The 27,829-nt window shown below is 42.1% G+C and overlaps 1 protein-coding gene across 1 annotated transcript; it reads left to right on the top strand.

Annotated features, from left to right (window-relative positions):
* The first annotated feature begins 558 nt into the window (after positions 1–558).
* On the top strand, positions 559–27,829 carry agps (alkylglycerone phosphate synthase). Its single transcript, XM_074695427.1, has 20 exons — positions 559–799; positions 4,040–4,129; positions 5,325–5,415; positions 5,523–5,643; positions 5,770–5,844; positions 6,876–6,947; positions 7,232–7,311; positions 8,542–8,622; positions 9,803–9,928; positions 10,187–10,295; positions 13,834–13,961; positions 14,308–14,359; positions 15,768–15,844; positions 15,933–16,045; positions 17,729–17,798; positions 18,786–18,847; positions 19,644–19,733; positions 21,461–21,560; positions 21,657–21,714; positions 26,244–27,829. The coding sequence occupies exons 1-20, from the start codon at positions 615–617 to the stop codon at positions 26,363–26,365; spliced, it is 1,902 nt and encodes a 633-aa protein (XP_074551528.1). The 5' UTR covers positions 559–614; the 3' UTR covers positions 26,366–27,829.

The raw sequence follows: 27,829 nt of genomic DNA, 5'->3' as shown, positions 1-27,829 counted from the left end.
AAACCTTTATTTTACAAATTTGTTGGGATCATTACCCTTGGCTGGCCTGGGAATGCCTTGGTCTGGTCCCCCCAGAGGAGCTGGTGGAAATGGGGCCACCGGTCGTTACTGGTGGCATTGCTGCCCCCACAACCCTGACACAGAAAAGTGGTGGAAGAAGAGATGAGACAAGGACAGAATTTTTCCTAAAAATCAAGAGGGATGTGGGTTTACAAGGAGTAAGTATTTTCAGTAAATTAGACTTGAAAAACGTGGAGAATAGTGGGCCACATGCCCGTGTTTGCCTTGAGACCCTAAATTGCTGAATCTTCCACTGTGATCCGTTTAACATACACAGCAATACACACACACACACACACACACACACACACATATATGATAAGGCTCGTAAAATGTAAAACTACAGTCATAAATTACCACTTAATTTCTAAACGTGACAGGAAAAGAAATCGCAGCATATTCCTGTTCTCAGAACTAACCCTGTTTGGGTTATTTGTGTGGCTGAGTATGATAATTCCGAGGGACTCTGAACGCACCAGACTTTCCCTGTGCTGACCTCTGACAGCCGGCCCGCTCATGGATCCTCTCCCTCCCTTCACAAACACGGAAGCAGCATGGCGTCCAACAGCAGCGGCGGCAGCTCCGACAGGCAGCAAATTGCACAGCAAAGACTGAGGATAATCGCCGGGCATTTACAGAGACCTGTGGACGATGACTCGACCATCCTCGCCACGGAGTGCAAAGGCCAAATAAACAAACCAGACGCTTCCAATGACGGGAAGACAGTGCCGAGGAGAAGGTACGAGGCTGTGATGGAGCGGTGGACTGGGGTCTGTCATCTCCTGCTTAGCCAGTTTTAAGTCAATCATGCGTGGACTAATTTCTTAACAAGAACTAATAGGATGACATGCATTGGCAGACTGATTCCCCCTTCTCATCCGAGCATTAGCAACGTATCTATAGACGGCTAAAGCAGATTTTAATTAGCCTGCTAGCTAACGATACTTGGCTAAGGAGTGGGTGCGGCTAGCTTCATTCTCAGGAGTTTGTCGTGGTGGTCGACTTTCTTAAAGTTAGTTATTCAACGCACATTCCCTGGCTTGTCATTGTTGGTTTCATTTGGCATTGAAAAATGTTTCCTGTGACTGTCTTGCTATTACAGCTGTGGAAGTATGGCTAATCTTCTAGCACTTTCCTGGAGATTCCCACTGCAGTTACTGTATTAAATTGGCGACATCTTAATCCCCCAACCAAGTATTGTAAACACATTTTTCCTTCACACAGTCGTTAAATACTGTTAAATTAATGACTTGCGTCTCACATGTGTCAACGTATTTACCTCCACAATTAGTCTTTTATTTTTATCTGCATAAGAGGTTAACTTCATTGGTCGGCTCATTGTTGGTAAATGGAATAAAGGAGGTCTTGTAATTGACTTTTACAATTTCCCAAACAGTAGTTTTAGCTAACATGACACCTTAAAGAAGCTCTCATTTCATCTAGCAAGCTTGGTAAAACTTATGTTGATCTGATTGGTTCAAACAAGTAGTGGCCTGACTTTCGACCTATTGGCAGCTTAGTTTCTTATGAGACATCACCATCACACTGTACTGACATCTAGTGTCAGCCTGAGTAAACAGCTGGAGCTGAACAAATCAACAAAGGAATCAGAATTTGGCCTTGTGAAATTCATCATGTACTGTTCTGGTCAAAATGACACTAAGATAAAATGTCATGGCTCATAGCCCAGACTGTGTTTTACTGTCTATAGTGTAGGAAGTTTTGAAAGAGAAAGTGGCACCAGGCATGTGCATCAATTATGTTGTAAAACAAAGCATTGTAACAAGTCAGCTTAAGAGCATTTTTTAATGGGCAATTGAAAATTTTAGCGTCAAGTTCAGAAGCAGGTGTGCTCAGGTGCCAAATGGCAGATTTGTGCATGGTATTTCTTTGACTGAACATTACTCCATACCCTGCTGCCACAGTGAAAATGGTCATTCTACCTTCCAAGAAGTAACGAAACACCTCCTCAGTTACATTTTTCGACTGTCTTCAGGAACTCTTAATGCAACCTTTCTGGTATGGGTGGTTAGTTGAGGTTTTCTGGGAAGAATCCCGATGTACAGGTTTTGTTAGGTTTCACTTCTATTGTTTCAAATTTAAGTTAAAAGAAGACCACAGCCCCTGCATTCATTTGCAAAGATACAATCACTTTTACCCCCTCTTGAATAAATTAGCATGTTAGTAAGGTACACTACAGTTTAAGTGATGCACTGTCATACTCCAGCTCTAGCATCATGAAGTAGATGAAAGTTAAAGATTCAGTTGCTTCTCATATGTGCTGTTTTGTCTTTCAGGCGAATCAGAAACATCATTCCATGAGTGATATTAGTGGACAGTGGGGCTGATATTTGACTGATTATCTGAATCTGCATTTAACTTTTCTGACTGCAGATACCATTAGTTCAAAAGTGCTCTGCTTTGGCTTGGCTGGTATGTCACACCACCCCGTCTCACTGTAATGTAGCCAACAACAACCGCCTCTTGTGGTTTGGGGAAGAATCCAAGCACTTGTACAACTGGTTATCAAAACATGATCTGTTAGAGGCGTCAACACATCTTGATCGCTACACATTTTCTGAACGTCAGGTCATTTAAATCTTTCAAGCAGTTGGGGAAACAAATTTAAGTATGGAAACTATTTGTTGGAACACCTAATTTTTAGGGATGCATGATATTATCGGCACAATATCGGTATCGGCTGATAAAAGCTTAAAAACACGTTTATCAATATCGGCAGATATGAAAATTTCTGCCGATAGTCACAGCCGATAAGGTGCTATTCAGTTAGGATTATTATTATTTTCCATCTGAAAAATAAGCTCCTTAAATAAAATGTAGCACTTCATTTATTTGCACTGCAGAGCTCTGTGTCTGTCACCAGGTTGTTACAGTAGCTCTAAAATAATCAAATGCAACTTGGTTATGTTTAAAAATGCATTGTACATTAAAAGTTCATGTGATCTAAAGGAATTATTTTTCTGTATTTCAATACTGAATGTCTTGAGTTTGAAAAAATAATACATTTCTTATTTATGGTAAAATCAAATGTTTTTTTGTCTTGTTTTACGTGTGTTTCTTAAACAAATAAGACCGTCACAATAAGAGTAACATATAAATTCCAGTACAGGATAGACTTAGCTTTCTTTACAGTGAAAAAAACAAACAAACTTGTGATTATCGATATCAGTATCGGCCAAAAGGGGTTTTGATATATTGGTATATCGGATATCGGCAAAAATCCAATATTGTGCATCCCTACTAATTTTTGTACTCAAAAAGGTATTATCCCTAACTACACCTTTTATACTGCTGTGTTAGAATCCCGACAGATGCTTTGCGGGAACATTGACTGACAAAGACTGCACAATCTTTTTTTGCGATGCTGTTGATTATGATGCTTATTACAGTAATAAGCCAAAACTTTAGACGACACCACACGTTTGGCCTCTATCACAAAAACCTGAAGCAGTATTGAAAGTCGTTTCGGATAAAAGTGCCTGCAGGGTGCAATAAATGTAAAACATTTGAATGTGTTGGATAGGAAATGGCTCACAGCAGAGGGAGTGTCCACTAGCTTCCTTTGTGCATTGATATCATGTTTGAATGGGATGCCTCTGTTTTGTATTACACTGTCAATGAGATGTGTATTTGTAGCTGTGCATAAAGGAAGGCAGACAACTAGGGAGTACTGTAGGTGTGCCGCTACATCCTCCTGTGTCGTATATCTCCTCTCATGGCCTGTTCTACCTTGTATACATGCAAATTTGCCAATGACTCACTGAAATAAGGATCTTAAGGGTGTGAAAATATCAATTTCAGTAATGACTCTCCCTCTATCAGAATAACTAAGTTAAAGGCCCTACAAGAAACACTGTCCTCTTTTTTGTAAGCTTCCTCCAATGGCGTCATGTCTTAGCATTACTTTTAGGTGTGTGTGTTGGTAACTGAACTGTTAATACTGTTTGTTTTCCCACAGGCAGGAGATTATGAAATGGAACGGCTGGGGCTACAGCGATTCAAGATTCCTTTTCAACAAGAAAGGGCAAGCAGAATTTACTGGCAAAAGGTACTGCATAATATCACAGCACATCACAGACAAACCTTTTGATTATTTAATAAAATCAGCCTCTTATCTTTCTCTATCACTGCTGTGACCAGCTCCAGCACTCATGACTTTAGATGTGATGAAGCCAGAGTTATATATTGATCATTCTCTCACCACACACCCTGAACCCAGCTTTTACATCCAAATGCCATCTCCCAGACTCACAGCAATGTGGTGCTACTGCCACCCAGTGGCTGGCATTTGAACTGTTCATAGTCACTTGAGAAGGTTAGTGTTTGTGATTTCCAGCACTCCCAAAGTCTGCAGCTCATTAACAGAAACCACTTTGCAGTCTGTTAAAAGTGGAACATATTGTGTTTATAATTATTGATGTGTCTCTGGAAAGTTGTGGGTAAATGGTAATTCACCGACAGTTGGAGAAAAAGGTTCAGTTTGAATTTTTAAGAGTGTCAGAAATAAAGCCAGTTGTCTATAAAATGAGTGAAAATGGCTTCAGCTAACAACAGAGTAATGCTCTCCCAGCTCCTCCATCCTTGTCTGCTATAACAAAGGAAGATGTATGGATGAGCTGTTTTATTGTAATCATGACGTATGCCTCTGGAAGAGACTTCTCTGCTTGTCCGACTGTACACACACAGAGGAATGTCACACAGAATATGAGGAAGTATTTTGAGTAATGAGTCGAGCTGAACAGGATGTTGCACAGCAAATGGTTTCCTCCTGTGTGAGCAGTTGCTTCGAAGCGCTCCGTGCCCGCCCGGCTGAAAAGCTACCTGGGCAGCGTACAGTGACTAAAGCTGCAGCACAGCTGAATGAATGTCTGAGATGTTATTCTCCTCCTCCGCGCTCACTGTGACAGAGGCTTTTTCATTACAGAGGGTGTTTCATGCTCTCTAGGACAAAGGCACAGCACAGCGCCCTGATGGGCTGGCCCAGGCCGTGCCAGCAGCTCAATTATGCAAGGGATGGCGAGGGCGGTCGCACAGACACCGCTGTCACTGCTGCTCCACTCGCCTAATAACCTTTCTGGACTCCAACCTCACACTCTGTTCTTATTAGACACAGATGTGGATTTCTGAATGAAAGCATTTAAATGTTTTCAATTGAGGGTTCTGACTTCCAGCACTTAACATCACTCCAACGTGAGGTTTCAAAATGTTTTTACACAATCTGTCTTCTTTTACACACATCTCAGGTATAAACTAAGTGGTATGATCATCCCCGCCCTGAAAGATTGGTTTGAAGGCACATTTGGAGCCAGTTTGCAGCATAAAACTCCAGCAACAGTGAGTCTCATTCGTATTTATTCAGCTGTTTTTTTGTAGTGAATAGCAAAGACGAGCACTTACTCACAGTAACCAACCTGAGCTGATAATTTTTGTTTTCCTTTCAGGCTGTTTTGACCAGCAGTGCTGTGCAGCCTCCCAATCTTAATGAGGCCTTTGTGGAGGATGTGAAATCCACAGGTATTCCCTTCTCTCATGACGCAGAGGACCGAGTGTTTCGCGCCCACGGTAAGGAGACTTTGGCCACTTCATAGAGTCTAGTTTGATTGTTTGGCATTATTTTTCAAACAGCTGTTGCTTTTATTGGTAACAGATTTTTTTTTCTGTCGTCTCATTGTATTGTTTGTCCTCCAGGCCATTGCTTACATGAGATCTTTGCTCTGCGAGAAGGGAAATTTGGACGTGTTCCTGATATGGTGGTATGGCCAAGTGAGTCCAGATCAATGTTTGTTTTGTTTGTTTTATTTTTAATCTGCCTCTTTTCCTCCTCCCACATAGCATCTCTGATCCTCCTACTGGCTTAGGTGATTTAAAGGGTTAATCTCTGCAGAGGCAGGGATATTAATATGTATGAGTGGAGGCTTAATAAGAAGCGTCAGGGGGAGGACGGTTGACACCCAATACTCCACGGTCTGGCCCAGCACAGTACACCCGTGAATTATGATTCTGAGATTGGTTTTCTCTTGTTATGACTGGCACTATTTTATCATGCAAATGAGTGTTGACTGATAGCTGAAACTTGATTAGCAGCCTCCCAAATGGGCAGCAAATCACAGAGCAACCTAAGGTATCGTTTCATCAAAACAGGCACAAAAATGTTATTTTCCTGCCCTCATTATTTTTTTCAGTGCTGTGCATCTGAGAGTTGTTTTGACCTGTGATTTGCATCCCTGCGGTGCCCAGAAATGGAGCCATGTTTTTTAAAAGTAGCTTTTATTTGTGGAGCTGTAACCTGATAGTGGTGTCTTTAATTGGATGGCAAAGCGTACCAGTTTGCAGGCATTTCTCACCGCCTCTGAAAGTACTTGAGGCCAGTCAAGCACATCCGTGTGGGTGGGTATTGCTTCTCCTCCCACCCGCTCACCACTCTCGTGTGAATGGATGTGGGCCCCATGATTGGCTAAAGCACGTTTGTATTGATCCAGCACATCCCGCCCCCAGAGAGTGTACCTTTGAGCAGTCAGGCTCCGCCTGAGGAAAGTCCCTGGCAGATCACAACCATCAGGCAAATCAAAAGCTGCCCCCCTCTGCTTGTCCCCCGGCTCTAATGGCTCTGGCCATATACATTTATTTATCGTCCCCTGTATACACAGTGTTATGTACCATATTTATTTCCTATGCAGTGTGTCCCTAGTTATTATCTGAGCTCTAAATTTATGAATGCAATAGAGAGCTGTAGATTAAAGCTTCTCCTTTATGATGGTCACTCATTTTTAAAAATACGTCCTGTGTCTTTACAGACTGCCACAATGATGTGGTGAAACTTGTTGAACTGGCGTGCAAACACAATGTTTGTGTGATGCCATATGGAGGTGAGTCATGCAACCAAAATACTTTATCACTGTATAATATTAAATGTATTGTTTCCTTCCGTCTGTATGTGAATAAATACGAAGCCTCAGTGCTGCAGGACTCCTGCTGAGCCGCTGCTCAAAGCCTGATGTGATCGCAGTACGTCAAGTTCTGCTGTGGTTTGAAACCTGTTTCATGTATAACCCATTTGTCTATCTTTAGGCAGTGTCTCATATAATCCTGTGGTGCATTTGAACGGTAATTTTCTCTGAGTCTTATTTTAACTCTTGTTTTCTTCTCTCAGGAGGGACGAGTGTCTCCAGTGCGCTAGAGTGCCCCCCAGAGGAAACTCGAACCATTGTTTCTCTGGATACCTCACAGATGGTACATAAACACAAACACTGTGTCCCAAGTGTCAAAGGAGGTGATCTGTCCTGAAGACAAGAAATCTGACACTTAAAAAAAAATACTATAACTGTAAAAGTACAGTTTATAAATGTGATTTTTTTAATCTGATTTTCTATTGTTAGGGCTGACATTAACAGCTTTTTTTTATTTGCTGTAAATGTCTGAGGATTGATATAAGAAAAAAGGTGAAGTCAGGTTTTCAGTAATTTGCTCTTTGAGATAAGTTCCTATTTTAACCAGCGTAGCCTTAGCAGCATCCAAATTACATGGTGTTGCAGTACAGGACAGACGTGTTCATGGAGTGTGGTAACTTTTCAATCAACTAAAAACTGTTTACATGTAAATTAAACACATTTAGATTTTTTATGTGTTAAATCAAGTTATTTAAGAGATTTTTTTACTAGAAATGTAAAAGCAGCACTTAACTCCCTTGTGTTGACTTTTAACATTTATTGTGTGTAAAATGACATAAGTTATCAGTTAGCGGTATCAACCATTATTTTTTAAACGAAAACCCAAGCATCTCACCTTGAACACCAGGGTGTTTTATTAGATAATTTAACAATAGATATAATATAAAATAATCATCTGCACAGTGCAGCTTCTTTGATCCAGTCTCACATAGAGGTGATATATAAGCTGTCCGGATGCTGCTAGCCCGCTGCTCATTGAGTTTGGTGCCACAGACACCAGTGCGCAGCGCTCTGTGTCAGGGGTCAGAGGTGGGTTTGGCTCCAATGAGAGCACATGAAAGGAGCAGTGTGGCTGTAACATAAAGTTTACTACCTCTGGAGAATAATTGATAGCAGGTGTGAAATGACCTCCTGCAGGTAGGGGTAGGCCACGTGCCCAGCGGCCCAAATAAGAGGCATATATTTGGAATTGGATGTTAAATTGAGTTTAACCTTGAGGAAAATGTCTCCGTCCTTTCGCCCCTCTGCGCACATTTATCCTCAGACATGTGACCGTCAGGCTAGAAGGACATATCAGTGCAAAAGTAGCAGTTTTGTAAGCTAAACAAAGAACAAGATATTTCAGGTCAAAGTAAGAAAGAATAGCAGTTTGTAACCTGCATGAAATGTGCAGCTTTTCATGTTTTTCACATAAAACAAACAGACTCAGAAAGAACTTTTTTCCATGCTGCATGGCATTAAGCCTTCACACAGAATGTTTTTATGACCTCTTCTGTTTTGTTTTCATTTTCAGAACCGCATTCTGTGGATCGACGAGAAGAATTTAACCGCCCATGTGGAAGCTGGCATCGTCGGTCAGGATTTGGAGAGATTGGTAAGTGTCCCTCATCCATCCATATTCGCCCACTGAAAGAGCTTACAACGCTGTAAAACCTGGTGCCAGCAATCAAGCCGTGTGACCGCTCACAGGTTGGCCATGCTCAGTCACCTTGGTGCTTTCTGCGCAGCAGATCCAGCAGGGTTTAGGAGGAGAGTGAGACGGGAGCAGAGTGCTGAAGGGGAGAGATTAGAGAGTGAGGCGGCGGTCATGAGCAGATGGCACCATCAAGCTAATTCAGAAAAATGGAGAAGGAGCGGGCGTTTGATGTAGAGGAATGCGTGAGCTGCATCTAAAGCAGACGCCAGCTCTGCGTTTAGACTGGGCCATTTTGATGGAGCAGATGGGTCTGCATTATAAACTGCCTTCCAGGGGAGAGTGGTGATAAAACAAGGCCTGACTCAACCCCCATCTCCAGCTTTGGGTGGGGGATGTTGTTGCACTTTAAGGTCCTTATTATTACTATTAAATGTTCTGCCTAAAGATGCGATCTTATATGTTGGGCTGCCTGGAGGAAAATGAGTGGGTTCCTGATGACCCAAACTTTCTCCTTAAAGCTGCACAGATAGCGAGTTTGATGAAGCTGCTCAGAAGGTTTTTTATGTTTGCATCGCGCTCTACAGCTACATGTTAGAGTTATTACACTCTTCCACAGCCACGTGGCAAGTAACTAAGAAGCCACTCAGTATTTTAAGAATAGGGAGGGGCTGTTGAAACAGAATGTGCTGCAGTTTTCCATCATTGCTGTTTGAAACAAAGGCGTTAAATCTCACAGATCAACTTAAACTTGTGAAAGTAAAGTTTGTTATATCAGTTACCAGCTCTAATATGAAAAGATGCCAGCATGACACCAGCTCACTACATCAGTGATCCACCAGAGCAGACGATTTTACCGCAGCACAAATAATACACTGATCTCTCTTTTTGGTCTTTTTGCTCTTTCCACTTAGTTTATTTTAAGCTGCAGTAAAAATCTATGATGCCATAAAACCTGAGTTTGTGGAATGCAGCAAAACAAGGGCAGTGAAATTCAGCAGTCGAGCTGCAATTATCTTTTTCCCTTTGCTTGCTCATTCTTTTTGCTTGTTATTAAAAAATTCTTGTGGGTTTACATCACTGTGCTCTAAACATTTTTGGCTGTATTTCATCTGCGTACTTTCTTTGTTTCCTGTCACAGCTTAATGAGAGCGGCTACTGTACGGGGCACGAGCCTGACTCCATGGAGTTCAGCTCCCTGGGGGGCTGGGTAGCAACCAGAGCATCAGGCATGAAGAAGAATATCTACGGCAACATCGAGGACCTGGTGAGCCACACACACACACACCTTTACCTTTCCTGCCTCCTGTATTAAAGCCTGGGCTCTGCAGTTACAGCACAGTAATCAGAAGGGAATTATTAGCAAAAGTTTTGTGAACTTTACCCTTTAGTAAAAAAACGCAGCAGTCACAGGATGAGCACATGATAACAAACAGACTGATTTATGTCACTGAAAATAAAGTGCTTCTGTTTGCTGCTTTAATGTTTTGAGAAAGTTAATTGTTTTTGTTTTCTGGCTGTTTAGGTTGTCCACATAAAGATGGTGACTCCTCGAGGGGTGATAGAGAAGAGCTGTCAGGGGCCACGCATGTCCACAGGGCCGGACGTTCACCACTTCATCATGGGCTCAGAAGGTAAGTCACCTCTCTTATGTGCTACGAGTGCACAGAAGCACGTGAGCAGGCGTGTAAGTGTTTAACAGAAGTTTCCGTGCATGAGTCTCAGATAAAACAGTAGCATCAGGCAGGTTCTCATGCTCTGAGCCTTTTACTCATTTACCAGCGCTGGTGGAGAGGTGATCTGAGGGGGTGTTAGTTAGGAGCCAGCAAGTGTCCTCCCCACCCCATCTGCTGTGCCCTGTCCTTGTGAATGCCCACAGAGAATACTGCCATATGCCAGGTTCCCCCCTACATAATGAGGAGGTTCAGACACTCTTGGCATCGCGATGTTTAACAGCTGTGGATGCAAACTTTATATTCACCCTACAAAGCTCAGCAATCTGCTCCCTGACTGCGCTGGGATCACTGCCGAGATCTCCATTTGTACTCATTAAAGGTGATTTCAATTTATGTAAAAGATCGAAATCATACCTGCCTAAAAATAGTGTCCAGGTTGATCATGTAGAATTTCCATTTTAGAGTTTCCCTTTGTTTAAAAGTTAAAAAGTGAACTCCCGCAGGGTAACAGGTTTGATCATAAGCGAGGTGATAGGGTCAATAAGAAAGAGGAAAGAAACCACCAGAACACATTTATTTTGCATCATAATTTAAACACACAAAAGTATAAAGTGTGGGATTATCTAAAGGTGAGTTTGCTTCTTTGGTCCGGTCTCTAAACCAGAGATGGGACAGGACCACACATCTTTGAGAGAACATCTCCTGCTGTGAGGTCCAACACTAGAACCGAGAGGTCACAGCACCACAGTCTCATTAAAATAATCTCCCTCATCACAACAGAAACCACAGCCTGACAGCCGCCCACGACACCAAAAACAACAACAAAGCACCACGCTAAAACCCTCAACTATGCCCTGCATGTTAAGTGGAACGCATCAATTTTATCAGAAATTACTCCTGGAACCTCGAGCTTCTCATTCACGGCACAACAAGCAAGTCTCCCTATCTCCCTGACCTTGGAGAAGCCTGAATGCTAAACACTTTTTTCATCCAGTGTAGCAAGCAAATAGAGCAGTCTACGACGACATTTCTTTTTCTTTTAACTTCCTCTTAACTGTAGGGAATGTAATTTATCTGTGCAGCCGAGCAGTGTTGGTTTGATAATCTCAGTCAGTCAGTTCTGTTTTTAAAGTGATTCAGAGTGGTTAGAGATGTCACCACAGGTTTTCTTTGTCTAGAAATGTAAATACCAAAGGCAAGGGGACTTCAAATAATTCCTCTCCTCAAAAAAAGGATTGAACAGGGAAAGAGGATTGTTTAAAGCAGCACTTCAGCATTTCATTGCACTGAATTTATCCTCGAGTGCTTTCCTGACCTTGCTGTCCTTATTACCTCCCTTTAATTCTCACTCACTCTCCTTTTCTCTTCTCAAGCTCCTCCCTCTAACTCCCCCATTCTCTTTCTCTCTCTGCTGCTCCTGCTCCTCCCCCTTTGCTCGCTCTGTGGCTCCTCCTGCGTGCACGCCGTCACGGGGGAGAGGCGTTCCTAGCAGAGGTCCAATAGAATCATGTTTTCCAGCGGGCCACTAGGGAGCAGCGTGTAGCATGTAGTGTCACCGTTAGAGGGCTCATTAAGAGCCATAACAGGCTGAGGACACCCTCTAATGGAACAGGGGGGATATATCCCTAAATGGACACAGTCTGCAGTGAAGCAGAACATTGATACCCTGGGGAGAGTCATGGCTTAGATCACACCACTAGAATCCAGGAATGTGTTTAGGTTTGTAACGTACAGTTAATTTCATTCTTTGTATTTGTTTAGACTCTTACCCCGAGTAAAACATGCTCACAACAAGAAGATCCTAATTTATTTAAAATATGATTGCTTTATTACACGCTGTGTAACATCATGCTGTACATAGGGATGGGTACCTTTCACATTTGAAACAATACGGTACCAATTTTTGGTACTTTTGTGTGTTTATGTTCTAAAAAATATCAATTTGCTTAATAATACAATTAGGGATGCACGGTATTGGATTTTTGCCAATATCCGATATGCTGATATATCGAAACCCCTTTTAGCCGATACCGATACCGATAATCACAAGTTTGTTTGTTTTTTCACTGTAAAGAATGCTAAGTCTATCCTGTACTGGAATTTATATGTTACTCTTATTGTGACGGTCTTATTTGTTTAAGAAACACACATAAAACAAGAAAAAAAACATTTGATTTTACCATGAATAAGAAATGTATTATTTTTTCAAACTCAAGACATTCAGTATTGAAATACAGAAAAATAATTTCTTTAGATCACATGAACTTTAAATGTACAATGCATTTTTAAACATAACCAAGTTGCATTTGATTATTTTAGAGCTACTGTAACAACCTGGTGACAAACACAGAGCTCTGCAGTGTAAATAAATGAAGTGCTACATTTTGTTTAAGGAGCTTATTTTTCAGATGGAAAATAATAATAATCCTAACTGAATAGCACCTTATCGGCTGTGACTATCGGCAGAAATTTTCATATCTGCCGATACCGATAAACATGTTTTTAAGCTTTTATCGGCTGATACTGATATTGTGCCGATAATATCGTGCATCCCTAAATACAATGTAAATTATTTCAATTTAACATTTATTCTTCAATTAATAACCTTGTAATGTTGTGTCCATGTCCAGCATGGAAAATCACCTACTCTTCCACTCCCTCACAGTCACAATGATGCATTTAGGTACCTGAACATGGCACCTTTTGGTTTTACGTGAATTGGTACCCGGTACTTCTGACATAAATTCAGTCTGTACCTTATTTGTTACCCATCCCTAGCTGTACCCAAACAGCAAGTTGCAAAGTAAAAGCAAGCACCATGGGATATTTAGAGCCAAAAATTTCAAGACACCTGTTGGTAGAGACCAAAAGGAGAGCTAAAAGAGGCTACATCGTAGACTCGTATTCACTAGCTGGTCAGAGACACAGCCTCAGATCAAAGACAGTTTTTACTCCATAATGTCTGGATGAGATAAAAAGTGAGGTTTTTTCAGGTTGGATCTCAAAGGAAATACAACACTGTTATTACTTCTAGCTATACACAGAGTCTGCAAGATAAGTAAACCTGCACGAATGAGGAAAGTGGCTCAGCACTTATGGGGAAATAACGGCTCAGTCGACTGAAAGTTTGTATGTTTTGGGTCGTCAGATAAAGATAAGGTATCTGTGTGGTCAACTAGGGATAAATTATTCATGTTTTTAACTTCATCATTGCACATTGAGATAAATACAAAAACAGTGTAATAAGCTGTCTCATTAGCAAACAGTTTCATAATCTCTCTACTTGTTCTACTGTTGGTTTTTGATAGAGCCCTGCTTTGTTTCCTCACACTCTAAAGTTGATTAATCCAAGTTGTCCCCTGGTGTGCGGTAGTAAACCAGATCTACCAGGTGAAATGTGAGACCCCCAAAGGCCCCACAGCTCAGTAAAAGGTCCCAAAGTTTGGTTGTATAAATTGTAGAAACTCTTTTACCACCTCTCTGTGATTTCCAACAGGAACCCTGGGCGTGGTCACTGAGGTGACGATGAAGATCCGTCCCGTGCCAGAGTATCAGAAATACGGCTCAGTGGTGTTTCCAAGTTTTGAGCAGGGAGTCGCCTGTCTCAGAGAGGTTGCCAAACAGGTAACTTGTCAAAGTGGTGCTTTGTATCTTTGGGTTCAGTTACTATCTTTCACCTGAAGCCCTGAGCTCAGGTACTGCTGAGTTTCTGCCGCAGCTGTTGCTGTAGTTTTTGTGGCATACTCAACTTCTGCGACTCATATGTCATGAGGTGCTTTTTTGATTACTGGCACTGGATTATGATTTCATGCAGTCTCCAAAAGTTGCACTAGATGTTGACAATGATAAATATTGGTTGAATTTGGTCTTTAATTACGCAAAACCTTTGTATCGCCTTTTATTTGTATTATTTTGTCATTTTGTTGTTGTGTTATAAAGAAAATAACACAAACCTACTTTTATTTCTCAGAGATGTGCCCCTGCCTCCATACGACTCATGGATAATGAGCAGTTTAAATTTGGTAAGTAATTAAAAACAGCTACAAGTCATGTTTGATTTGACCTGGAGCTCATTTTTTAAGATTTTGTTGTTGTTGTTGTTTTTGTTTTCATTTTGGCCCCTATTATTCAGAGCTTTGCTTTGTGCAATGTTTTTAATTAGCTGAATTAAAATGGTCATTTTTTCTACTGCTGAACGTTGTTTCCCACACTGTATATTTTGTCATTATGCTGGTTGGAGTTTCATTGATGTGCTGCTTACCTCTGAGAAAAGAACAATGAGTGGAAATGGTACAGCAAGCAATGATTTTACCTTCTGAGCCCAGCACTGCTAAATTGATTATCATTTTTGCAGCAGAATAGCTGCAAACACACACACACGCACACACACAGACTAAGAATTGAAGCAAGATGAAAAATGACCCAGGCTAAAATGAAGTAGTTGTTACATTGAAATTTTATGATGTTGTTTCTTCAGGTCGAGTGGAATGCATCTGGCATTGCCAGAGATCTCTGTAAAGTTCCCCAGTCTCCAGGGATCTCATTATCTTACCCATATTTCCACTTTTCACAGAGTAGGCACTTCTCAGCATTAAGCAGGCAAGATAGAGTGACCAGGTTTTCCACTAATAACTAAAACTCATGGCTCCATGATACCTTCTTGGGCTTATTAGTGGCTTGTCCTCACTTTTAATCATGTTGGCTGTAAGTAAGGAGAGCTGATCTATTCACAGGTTTCTTTCAGATTGGGACTATAGCACATTTTAGCTCTGCCTGTCCTGATACACCAGAGGAAGAGTGAGTGTGTTGTAGTCACAAGCATAAACAAAAAAAAAGAAACAAGGAGACTAAAAAGTAAAAGGATGCAAAGTGTTGTTGTAATTTTCCCTCTCTGGATGTTGAGTATTTAATTAACAAGTATGATGGCTGGGAGAGACCTAAAGACCTGCAATCAAATTTTGGAATGGAAACAATTAGGACACTAAGTGATGAAGAGACTCGAGCATGGGGGGAAATAAATGAACTGTTAAGTCTCGGCGACATCACCCGTGACTTCCCCGCTGTGATTGATAACCATCCCATTGGCCCCAGCCCCTCATTTTCGCGTGTCCACGGGCGCTTTTGTGCGTCCGATCAGGAATAAATCAAAAAATGTGGGTGAGGAAGACGGATATCGCTGTGTCAACCCCACTTCCCTTCGGAAACCCTCTGATTTATAGGCGCTGTCGCTGGCAGCCACTGGCCAGTTGTAAAGTTATTCAAATGTTACCATTTATTTTTTCCTGCTTTTGTTTGAAACCGCAAATAAATCTGACTCACTTTGCCCTCCCAGGACAGAGGGCTGTGACTAATGTGTGAAAAACATAATCTGTTTTCAGGTTCACTTCTTTGTGAACGGGTGGAGCTGACTTCTGTCTGATATTTTCACAGGTCATGCCCTGAAGCCTCAAGTCTCTTCAATTTTCACGTCCTTTTTAGATGGGTTGAAGACATTTTACATCACCAAGGTAAAAACATTAAAAATGAATGTGAGCATATCTGGCTGCTCTCGCTCAGTGGTTTTTATGAAAAATTAATCTGCTCTTTAATCATCAGTTCAAAGGGTTTGACCCAAACCGCTTGTGTGTGGCCACGCTCCTGTTTGAGGGAGACCGTGAGAAGGTCCTGCAGCATGAGAAACAGGTCTATGACATCGCTGCTAAATTTGGGTAAGCAGTCCTTTTTTCCTTTGTCTTATTAGGACTGTGTGACTCAGAGATAGGGCTGAACAATTAATCGAAATGAAACCGACATCGCAGTATAACAGAATGCAGTTTTCAAATCGCAAAGGCTGCACTTATAAAAAAAATCGTACACAAACTTGGAGGGAATATAGTAACTTTAACTTGTTCTTCCTTAAAACCAGCAAAAGTCAATATGCTGTTTTTTCTGGCAGGAATATTACACATCCACGAGGCTTGATGTTAAATCAATCTGTAAATGTTCAACTTTGATAATACTAGTTAAATAAAGATATGCTATTGGTATCAATTAATGCATGCATTCATCTCATTTAATCAAAACACATAGGCCTGGTCTACAGGATTGAAGTGTTTATTGCAGTAATTTATTGGTTGTGTTTACAGAACGATGCAGAAGACAAAAGCCCCTTCCACAAAAATCGCGATTAGACCGTTTTCCAAAATTGTCCAGCCCTACTCAGAGATCTGTTACACATCCAAACCACGTGGAGCAGAGGAATGACAAAGCTCCATTTGATGTGACTTTAAATGTGAATGTGGACCAACCTGAGGCTGTGATGTCTCTTCATTTAACTAACTCCTTTATAGTAGACGTTAAAAGACGGAGAGTCACAGTTACACACTTCAGACTTTGACCCTCTGCTCAGTAGTTTGTCTCTGTGTGGATTGATGGATCACCTGTGGATGTCCTCCTGTCAGGCCGGCCTTTATGTTAGAGTGGGTGTGGCGTGGGCGGTGATAGTAGGGCACAGCTCCCCTCAGGGTGAGAGGACACAGCCCGGTAGAGCTTGGCTGGCGTGATTGATCACTAAACGGATCGATGAGGAGTTTGGAGGAAATCAGTTACCTGTCAGCTTGAGAGGGATGCTTTCTCCATCCTGTGCCTGTTTTAAAACTCTAACAATAGTTTCAGGGATGAGTTCATCCTCAGAGATATTCGAAATCGGGCATAAATCTTTTGGCAATATTGTTGATGATTTTTTTGAACTAACTGACATTTTTACAGTGAAATTTTCCAACTCAAAAATGTTCATGTAAAGAGCCCACTCTGCTCTGCATTTTACAGTATTTCAACTCCTCAGTCACCAGTGGAAGCTCATTACAACACAGTATTAAACAGAACTAACCAGAGGTCTTAAGTCTTCTTGCACAGCGCTCATTGATTACATTTTACTTCACCCGTTTTGGCCCAATGCCCAGACTTGCAGGGAGCAGGAGCACTGCCCTGGTCATGGCCAGCAATTAAATCATAAGAAACTTGTCAGTTACACGCTGCATCCTCAGCTTTATTGCATTATTTCAAATAAATCGTGATCGCCCATCAGATCAAGTGCAGGTGATGGATTGAAGCAGTTCTGCGAGGAATATTTCCTTGCGGTGTAAGGGAACAGGAAGAAGGGTGAAAGAAATCGATATAGTGATTTTGTAATGAGCTTGGCCTGATTAGTTTGGGTGCTGGATGAAAATTTGATTACCCACTGCAGGTGATGGATGTGTGGCTGACCTGTGGCGATGCACAGAGCATGGCGGCATTGATCTGTACATTGTTGGATTGACAGGTTCCCAGGCAGCTGTTGTGAGGGGCGCGGCTCGAGCGACAAAGCTAAAAGAAAAGAGCTGTTAAATATAAACCCTGTTATCTGCTTCCAGGGGCCTGGCAGCTGGAGAGGACAATGGGCAGAGGGGCTACATGCTGACCTTCGTCATCGCTTACCTCCGGGTGGGTTTCTCCTCTGGCTTTTTTCTGCCCATCTGATGAGAAGGTGGGGCGGGCGGGGAGGACACAGAGTGACAGCAGATAGGATAGAGAGCAGAGCAGAATGTGACCTCCAGAGGTCTCTGATTTGATCTGCTCACCGTTGTTGTCAGGGTGTCTAACATTGAAGTGTCTGCCTCATGAGGAGGGCACAGTGGACATTGTCAAAACGACAATGGAGAGTTGTCATAGGTCGAGGCTGTCAGGGACCCTTTGATCACTTTGACACATAAACTAGCAGGGAGTTAAAATACAATTAATCCTTCGGTGAGGAGTATTTAGAAATGGTTATGAATTGATGTCCTTAATGACCTGTGGATGCAAACCATCAGCTGCTAGTTTCTCTCACAGCTGGTTGAAATGATTACTGGCCTTTTTTATGATATAAAAATTTGGAGAAACCATGTTCCCGCTCTAAATTTTCTCCTGTAGAAAGCTGATATACGTTGCACGTCTATGGGTAATTGGTTTTTAAATATATGCATGTGCATGACAGAGACTGCAGACTTGAAAATATCTCTGCTGCTCTCTAGTCACAGCATTAGAGGAAGAGCCTTACATGTAGTGATGCGTCATTAAATACAAAACACTGAAGTAATGACTCAGAACCAAACAACCCGCCAAGAACTGAAAATAAAAGTCTTAACATGACGAAACAACACGATTTCCAGCCTTAGTCTGCACCACTGACTCACTTTTCTACATGACATTTATGGCTTTAGAGTTCCTACCAAGTCAGCTCACTTTGGCTTTGAAGTTTGCTGTTGCTTGGAATTTAAAATATAAAACATTAAACTTTTAAAATCTTAGATGACTTCTTTGTATTTGACAGAAAGCAGTTGGTTAGCACCTGTAGTTTGATATCCCAGAGCATCCTGTAGCTGGTCTGGATTTAAATGAATGAGTTACTTTTCTGGCTGCTAACTAAAGCTCATATTTCATCGTAAACAGGACCTGGGGATGGACTACTATGTGATAGGGGAGTCCTTTGAAACCTCTGTGCCTTGGGACAGGTAAACGCACCGATACGAGCTCTGTGCTTCTTTCTGTTTGATTTAAATGGCTGTAAACATTTCTCTTTACTCTCCTCCCACACAGTCAGCCCTCAGAGAGTCCTCTGTCTCCCTCCTGCTCCTGTTTCCACTCCTTTCTTTTATTCCTCTTTGACTCTGTCTATGATTTTCACCTTCATGCTCCCCCTTCATTATCCTGCTGCTCTGCGTTGGCGGAAGCTTTTCTCCTTCTGCCTACAAACACGCCATTACACACACAAACACAAACACAAACACACACGCAGAGTAGAAGAGACCTATCTGAGTGTGTTCTGTATGAACCACATATTCATCTCACACCCTCATACGATGTGTTCTGCAGTTTCTTCTTGGTTTCATCAGTGTTTTCACACACACACGCACACACACAGACAGAACACACACAGCTCTGTGTTGTGTAACATGCCTGTCGGGAGAGACCAAGAGATCAGGCACTGAGGCGAGCATATGTGCCTGGCTCATTACCCACCCTCCTCCCCATCCTCCACTCTCCACACACGGCTGCACATGCTCAGGACTGGCGGCCACTTCCACACCGGTGGGAACTCTCCCACTGTGGTCGTCATGTTACCCTCTTCCCCCTCTTCCTCCTCTTTTCTGGACTTTGTCTTTCTTTCCAAATTCCTACAAATTAACATTTTTAATTGTTGCTTTATCACACCTAAAAATCACTGCACAGCTGTAAAACTCATTCTGTAATTTTGGAGTCTTTTACTTCGTGAAAATTGTACAAAAAAAGATTTGTTTATGTTTTTAGGGTGTTGGACATTTGTCGAAATGTGAAGGCACGCATTATTCGGGAGTGCAAAGAGAGAGGAGTGCAGTTTCCACCATTATCGACATGCAGGTAATGTTTAAAAGACACTTCTAATGGACTCCTTTAACCCCCCCACAGTCATCAAACACAGACATGGTGTCCTGGAAGACGAAAAGTGTAGAAACTTTGTCACAGTTTCAGATTTATTACTAATATACCAGGATAAAAACATTACTGTTGACACTTTTACCATCCACGGAGACAAATGTGGAAGGACTAAGCCCCAATATGAACCCAAAAAACCTCTTCTTTGTTTTGAGTTTATTTTGTGTCTGTGATTCTTGGTTCCACACAGTGCACTGTTTTTTTAAGTGCCACTGAAATGGTTGTCAATAATAGTAATAATTTGATAATAATGCATTGACCATGAGTATTATTTGTGGACAATAATGGACCTCAGTACTACAGACTTTAGATCCAGTTAATGCTGTAAGAAGGACAAGATTGCTTTGCAAGATTTCTTACTCTGTAAATTAATTCAAGCACTAAATTAGAAAAAAAATGAAATTTTATTAAGTATTTTTGTGTTATGTTTAGTAAAAAATGCTTTTTAAGACTAAATATGAGCCACATTTACCTAAGCAATCCAGAAAAATGTCTTATTTAAAGTTATTTAAAGGTATAAATGAGGTCTGAGTTGCTTGTAACAAGTAAATATAAACTGCTACTGGAACAAGAGTATTCAGACATTATTTTGGTTTTAACCAAGTTTTTCTTGTTCCATTGGCAGATTTTTTTTTTACTCCTTACAATTAATTCAGATCTAATTTTTGTCTTTAAATAACTCAAAATCAGGCATTCAACTGGAGTGGCCAGTTGAATGTGGCTTGTTTCAAGTATAACAAGATCATTTTTACTTAAAATAAGACAAAAACACTTGATAAGATTTCATTTTTTTGCAGTGTAGTAGTAAAAACTGAACCAAACTGTCATGGAGTAGTTTCTTTAGATTGCCTCGTTATAATATCAACTCAACTTTTTGCCTCAAAACAGCAAAACATTACAAACCTTATCCCTCCCTGACCCCTGTCAGTTCAGCGAGTCCCTCACACACACACACACAGACAGTCGTGCAGAAAATCACACAAACATGCAATGAGCTGCTTGAGGAGCACCAGGCTTCTGTTCTCCAGTTGCGGACAGATTAGGCCTCTGCCTGATTACACTCCAGCCATTCATTTCCCGGCTGCAGCCTGTCACATGATTGATTTGTCCGTTTAACCTCTAGGAGAGTCAGCGTGCCAGGTGATGGGCCATGTCAAATGAACGAGGGCTCTGCACCCTGCTTCTGCCTGAAACAGCCAGTAATCTGGAAGAAGGCATCAAAATGATAACTTCAGATGATGGGAAAAGAATTAAAACAAATGGTTAACATATTTTGTTCCATGTTCAACAACAAGCAGGAACATTTTCTGATCTGCGTTAGCGTTGAGTCATCCTGCTCCCTGCTGTACGAATGTGGCTCTGATGAGTCAGTAAAAGCATTTAATGTCTGATAATGTGTGTTATTAGAGGTGACAGTGCTGCATCGCTGAGCTGGCCGCCTCTGGAAAACATGAGTACACTTGAGATCAGAGGTTGACTGAGGAAAACACAACCGCCTACTTCACTTTGTCTTCCAATAACTGAGTAGCAAATGCAGTCATTGTATGAAAATGAGGCATTTCAACTAAAACCAACCACTGGGTCATGCAAAAGACGTTTTTAAGAAAGTTTCTTGCTTGTTTTAACACAACTCTCCCCTGTTTGTCTTAAAGGGTGACTCAGACGTATGACGCCGGTGCTTGCGTCTACTTTTACTTTGCCTTCAACTACAGAGGACTCAGTGATCCAGTACACGTGTATGAACAAGTGGAGGTAAGTTGACTGAAGTGTTCTCAACACCTAATGCTACATCCAAACAACCTAGAGTCTTTGGAGGAGTTTAATATTTGTTATATTTTTCTCTCCCAGCATGCAGCAAGAGACGAGATCCTTGCCAATGGGGGAAGCTTGTCACATCACCACGGAGGTATGCAAAGAATAAAACTAGAAAAGCACTCAGAGAGCGCAGATTTCCACCAAGCATATTATGATTGTCACCAACACTTGAGTCCTACTTTAATGTTATACTCCCTTTCAGCTGACTGTCTGCTACAATTTGGTGTTAGTTGCAGGTTTGTACGATAGTTTGTTTCTTGACAGTGTTGAAAATTATGATGACCCAGAACATATTTCATATTCCTGATCTTGAGATCTTAGATCTAGATTGTACTTTTACATCAGTCAGAAATTATGGTGACCTTGTCTTGTATTGTTTTGCAAAAAAATCCGACCATTTATGGTGGAGTTATATACACATATGGTGAAAACGGCCCTATCTCACAATGATAAAGAATCCTTTAAAAAAAGTCCTGGATCCAGACGGTGATCTGGATCACCTCCAAAATTTAATCACTTCTTTCTTATTCCATTTTGAACATTTTCTGAAAAATTCATCAAGATCCGTTCCTTGCTTTTTGAGTTATGTTATTCACAAACAGACAAACTCTCCCAAAAACATAACCACCTTGGTGGAGGTAATAATCCCACTTTATAAAGAGTTGAAAAATACCATTTGGTTGTTTCAAACATTATAACCTAGGTTCCATCAGTGGCAGGTTTCCCAGCATGCCCCACCATGCCAGCGAACCAGCAGTCAGTCGTGCCACAAATGTACATGTGGTCAGAAATGTTTCATTGCTTCCTTCACATGTCCAAAATCTGTTCCCCTGCTCAGATGAATTGCTCTGACTCGGCTATTTGTTCATTTCAGCAGTGACCAAATGAAACGTGAGGCGAGGAGGGGGGGTGTAACAACTCTGTGGGCCCCATCAGGGCTAACCGAACCGGCTGCCTTATCTATATTGCCATCCGCCTCGCTGTTTTCATACATCACTTCAGGCTATTCATCACACCTGTCAAAAACAGTATGCAGTGAATCAGCTGCGATATTAAATCACAATTTTTCCTGAAGGCGGGGACGGGTTCAAAATTAAAAGATTGCTAATAAAAAGGAGGCGGCAGGGGCGAGGGTAAATGATGCCGCCGTTATCGCTGGCTGTACGCTGACCTCCAAACGGTGGCCCGGCCACCCCGAGCAGCACAGGGAGGTGACGGTGGGGGTAGAGAGGAGGGGATATTGATGCAGCTCCTGCGTGCGAGGCCCACTCTGTAATTGTGATTAATAACAGTGGGGCTTTGCTATCTGGGCGCAGACAGGCCGGTTTGTCTGCCCACAATCAGCGTTTGACAAATGGAGCTAGTTTCTCTGGGTTTTGTGTATCAAACAAAACAGATGTAGTCAAGGATGGAGAGGTGGGAGGGCAGAGGAGGAAATATACATTTCTGTGGCCTTGTGTTTACAGCAGGTCAGTGTTGTGCTGCGTGGGCGTAGGTAAGGGAATCTGGGCGTGTAGAGCTCTCTACCTGTTCGTCTGTTGGACATAATACTCAGCCAGCACCACCACGCTGTGCACCACAGTAACAGACGATTTTAACTGCAGGAGGAGTCACATTTGTCACATTTTTAGGCGTAAAAATTCAGATACGCGTCGCATTATTCTTTGGTTCTTTGAGCCACAATATCTGAAGAAATGTCCTCTTTAACTGGGTCACCCTGTGCTGCAGCGCTGAAAAGTTGTTTAACATCCATCACCAGGAAGAGTCCATCCATCTATCAACCGGTACTCGACCATATCACACGAACACAGAGCCGCTACCGTACCCTGTCTTCATGTCCTGACCCCCATTTGTCAGAGAGGACGCAGGGAGAGTGAGAGCAGCATGTCGAGAGGTTGAGCCTCTGCTTGGCCTCTACTGTCTCCTTCCAACCAGGGACTCCCTGCATCTTCACCCAGATCTCTCCAACTCTGCTGACCTTAATGCCACATGAGCCGCTGCTTTTTGTGGACAGAAAATGACCTGTTTTAGAGAAGTTCCCTGAAAAAAAACCCACCCAAAAATCTGTCATTCCTGAAATAACTACCTGCACTTCTTTGCATGTCTCAGCTGCACAGACCGAGCCTGCTGAGATTGATTGCGATAGCGGGCAAGAAAGAGAGCATGTGACAAGATAGATGTGTAAATTATCACAGTGATGGAGGCAATGATGCAGTCCCAGCACCTTCTGTTTTCTCTCCATTTCCTGAGTGGAAGGAGGGACAAGGAGGGAGGCCTGGGGAGGAAGAGTAGGAGGAGGAGGAGGAGGAGGTGGTAGGGAGCAGGGGACTTTCTTAGTTATTGGGCAGCAGCTGATTGGTCCCTCTGTCACCATCTGGAGGTGCATGTGCTATCAGGGTCCCCTATGACCTCACTGTCTGCCCTGTTTTGTCAGGAGACGGGCCTCAGCAGCCTCCCAGCCGATCCCCATCTGGGTCTTCTGGCCGGACTCTGATAAACAGTACACTAACGTACCGGGCCACCTCCTCAACATGCCCTGTAAACACTGAACCCCCCTCAATGTGAGCGTGTGAACGCTCCCATCACACACCTTTGTGTTTGTCGTCTCTAATCTCATGTGATTACAGCGCTGCTTTAAGGTGTTTACTCTGCAGGCTGCACATGCTCTGAGCTGCTCTGTTCTCAGCTTTATCTTTCTGAATTTTAAAGGATAGATATGGAGTTTTTCTTTCAACTTGACATAACCTCCAAAAGTTAACATTTACCCAGCTCTGATCTGACATGTTTACCTGTTATGGCTCCTTACACCAACTTTTTAGGTCAGTTTAATTGTTTTTGCTACTTCTTTTTAAATTGTCATGCATCCAGCTTTATGCCCATTTGCTTTGTTTAGTTAATGACTTATAACTGTTGATTGGTCTGGAGATGGATCTGAAGTGTCACATGAAGAAAACCTCCAGATGCTCCTTTGACCTAGTGGTTTACATGGAGGAAATACAACATGACACTCAGGATGAAACTATTCTCCATATTTACCTCCGCCAAGGAGGTCATGTTTTTTGGAGAGTTTGTTTGTCTGTGAACAACATAACTCAAAAAGTAACAAACGGATCTGAATGAAATTTTCAGAAAATGTTCAAAATGAGATTAGAAAGAAGTGATTAAATTTTGGAGGTGATCTGGATCACCTTCTGGATGTAGGACTTTTTTAAAGGATTCTGTATCATTGTGAGATAGGGCCGTTTTCACTATATGTGTATATAACTCCATGATGAATGGTTGGATTGCTTTGCAAAACAATACAAGACAAGGTCACCATCATTTCTGACAGATGTAAAAGTACGATCCAGATCCTGGCAGTATTCTGGATACTAAGATCTGGAATATGAAATATGTACTGGATCATCATAATTTTCAACACTGTCAGGTAACAAATTATTGTACAAACCTGCAACTAACACCAAATTGTAGCAGACAGTCTGCTGAAAGGGAGTATAACATTAAAGTAGGACTAAAGTGTTGGTGACAATCACAATATTCTTGGTGGTGGTCTGCGCTCTCTGAGTGCTTTTCTAGTTACACAAATTCTTTTTTATTTTTCAGTCTCAAAAATGTTGTAAAAAAAAAAAAAAATTGACACCTGACTGAGTAAGGATATTTGTTGGGTTTTTCCACAGCGAATCAACATTTATTGTTATATCTCAACTTTAAGATGAAAGCAATTGATAAACAACACCCAAAGGACTCGTGCATGAACCCCCAGTCATCTGAAGATGTTGGATATTAAAGTTGATCCTCAGTGGTTTTTGGTTTTGCAGCACATCCAAATGTTTTGTTTTATTCTGAAGTTTAGTACCAGGAGTCTGACTCCTGCAGGAGTCACCAGACCTCTCGCTGGCTCCAGACTTTCTGCTAAGAACCTGTCGGCTACAGACGCCATGGAGTGTGTCGCTCTGGACAGCTGGTGAAGCAATAGGCACCCTCACTAGGCTTGGTGCCACAGCCGCTCTCCCTCCTCAGGTTGTGGGGTTTGGACAAGAAGAAGGAGGAGGAGGAGAGGCAGAGCGCCAAAGTCCTGCTGACAGAGCGCCATTGTGACTCGCTGTGTGGTTTGCTTTGGCACCCTTTGGGTGATCGGGCCGTAGGGCACAGATCAGAGTTGAGGGTACAGGCAGGCACACAACAGCCTCGTGGGTCAGCTGGAGGAGCGCGCTCGTGTGCACAATGAGACAGAAACACACCAGGAAAAAAAAAATAACGCCCAAGTGACTCTGGGAGGGGGAGAGGGAGGGGAACAACAGCTCAAAGAGCGAAGGGAGCTGGGGACGAAGCACTCCAGCCGCCAGCCGGCCCCTCCTTTGGGAACACACAGAGCCTAATGAGTTTGATAGTCTGCTGAGCTCCATAAATCATGCCATGCAAAACATTTCTCCTCTCTGAATAAAAGCATTTATCACCCTCTGTTTATTCACTCACTCTCACAAGATTGATTGGCTCCCAGCAGCCCGCTGAGCAATCAGCCGTGCCGATTCCTCTCTACCCCCCCTCCTCCCTCCTCGGTCCTCTTCTTTTTCGACTTGATTCATTTATTTATTTATTTTCTCTCCTCTTGTCATTCAGTGGGGAAACTTCGCAAGGAGTGGATGAGGGAGACTGTCTCCAACGTCGGCATGGGGATGCTCAAGTCCGTCAAGGACTACGTGGACCCCCAAAACATCTTTGGCAACAGGAACCTGCTCTAACTCCCCTGCTCCTGTCCATCTTTAGGTCACCTTTTTCTAAAACGCATTGTGTGCATTTTGGATTTAATAGATACTAAAATGTGAATTTAAAATGGACAGAGATGTTGTCTTTTTTCATGGAGAAGTGTCATATGGTGCCATTTATCTCTTCACCTGAACCTTTTGTTTCTTTTACATCGTATTGCACTCAACATGCTGTAACAATCAATCACGTTCATCTTGTTCGGAGCTACGGCCATGATGCAACTGAACCTTAATTTTTTTTTTCACATTTGTTTGTGTTAAACCTTTTCCTATATATCCTCGTCAGTTCTTTTGTTTTTTTCCTCTCCTCGTGTGGGTGGGTGTTGGTGTGTGTGCATGTGTGGGGCACACTCCTTTAGCGGTAAGTTCAAGATGAATGCGCTCTCTAAAGCTCCGTGCCTTTCTAAAGCTTCTGTCTGCCTTCCCCCTTCTCCTCTGACTCACTTTGTGGAGCAAAATTAACCCAGACATGAGCTTTTCTATGTCTCTAGTTTCCTTTCCTTCCCCTCCCTCCTTCGGTCATACTAACCTTTTGCCATAAGAGACTTTGGACTGATCATGTCCGACTAAACCTTCCTCCAATTTTAACAAAGAACCCTGTGTGATAACAAAGAAAGATATTTGTTGTGTGTTTCTTTTTTTTGTACTGAAAGCGTTAACCTTTCCTGATTTGTTACTGAGAAAGTGAAGCAGGAAAAAAAAGAAATTGTGGTTTTTACTTTTTTTTGTCATGAATGCTTCAAAGTGGCTGCAGTTTTGAGGCCTCTGGACTCCGGTGCTCATGTTGTACCAAAGACTCACAATGCATCACATCATGCAAACATACTGTAAACACGTTTGACTGTGTACACACATCTAGTACAGCTGAATGCACAGCTGAACTGTATTTTTTAATCTGCATATGCAAAGAGAAGCCCTCCCCTCCTGTGAGAGCTGTAAAAGGTGAAAGTTAGCTGTGACTGTTACATGTGCTAACCTTTGTTCAACACATCACATCCTCTGTTCCAGACACTGTATTAAATTATTTCTGTTTACCCTGATGTTCCTGCTGAACAGGCTCCCCATGTAAATGTTCTGTATGAAGGATTTTTGGATCTTATACTACAGTGTACTGCTATTTGATACCAGACTTTTACCACATCCTAGTTAACCAATCATGTTGAGGTAAAGCTTTAAGAAAGCTGTCGTGCTTAGCAATTTTCCCTTTTGCCTCTTCTGATCTACACATTTTCTGGACCATCCTCTCCTTTTATTCTTTTATTCAGTTCATAAAATCTCCAAATAATGACAAGGACTCATTAGGGACCCATTTTGTGACATTTTACCCTTGTGTCAAAAGAGGTTTTGAAGGTTATGGATGTACCTTTTTTTATTTTCCACTCCTCTAACCAATGTAGTAACATCCAAGTACATCTTTGTCAATGCTGTTTGTGCAATAAA

The sequence above is a fragment of the Halichoeres trimaculatus genome, unplaced genomic scaffold (assembly GCF_033239565.1).
Source record: "Halichoeres trimaculatus isolate MK-OKI-2021-1 unplaced genomic scaffold, fHalTri1.1 fHalTri1_scaffold_19, whole genome shotgun sequence".
Taxonomy (NCBI): Eukaryota; Metazoa; Chordata; class Actinopteri; order Labriformes; family Labridae; genus Halichoeres; species Halichoeres trimaculatus.
This window is presented reverse-complemented; position numbering and strand designations above follow the sequence as displayed.

Coding starts and splice junctions, on each gene's coding strand:
- agps (XM_074695427.1), top strand. CDS start 615: ATGGCGTCCAACAGCAGCGGCGGCAGCTCCGACAGGCAGCAAATTGCA. Junction 6,948..7,231: donor TTGTGTGATGCCATATGGAG/GTGAGTCATGCA, acceptor TTCTTCTCTCAG/GAGGGACGAGTGTCTCCAGT. Junction 13,962..14,307: donor TCAGAGAGGTTGCCAAACAG/GTAACTTGTCAA, acceptor TTTATTTCTCAG/AGATGTGCCCCTGCCTCCAT.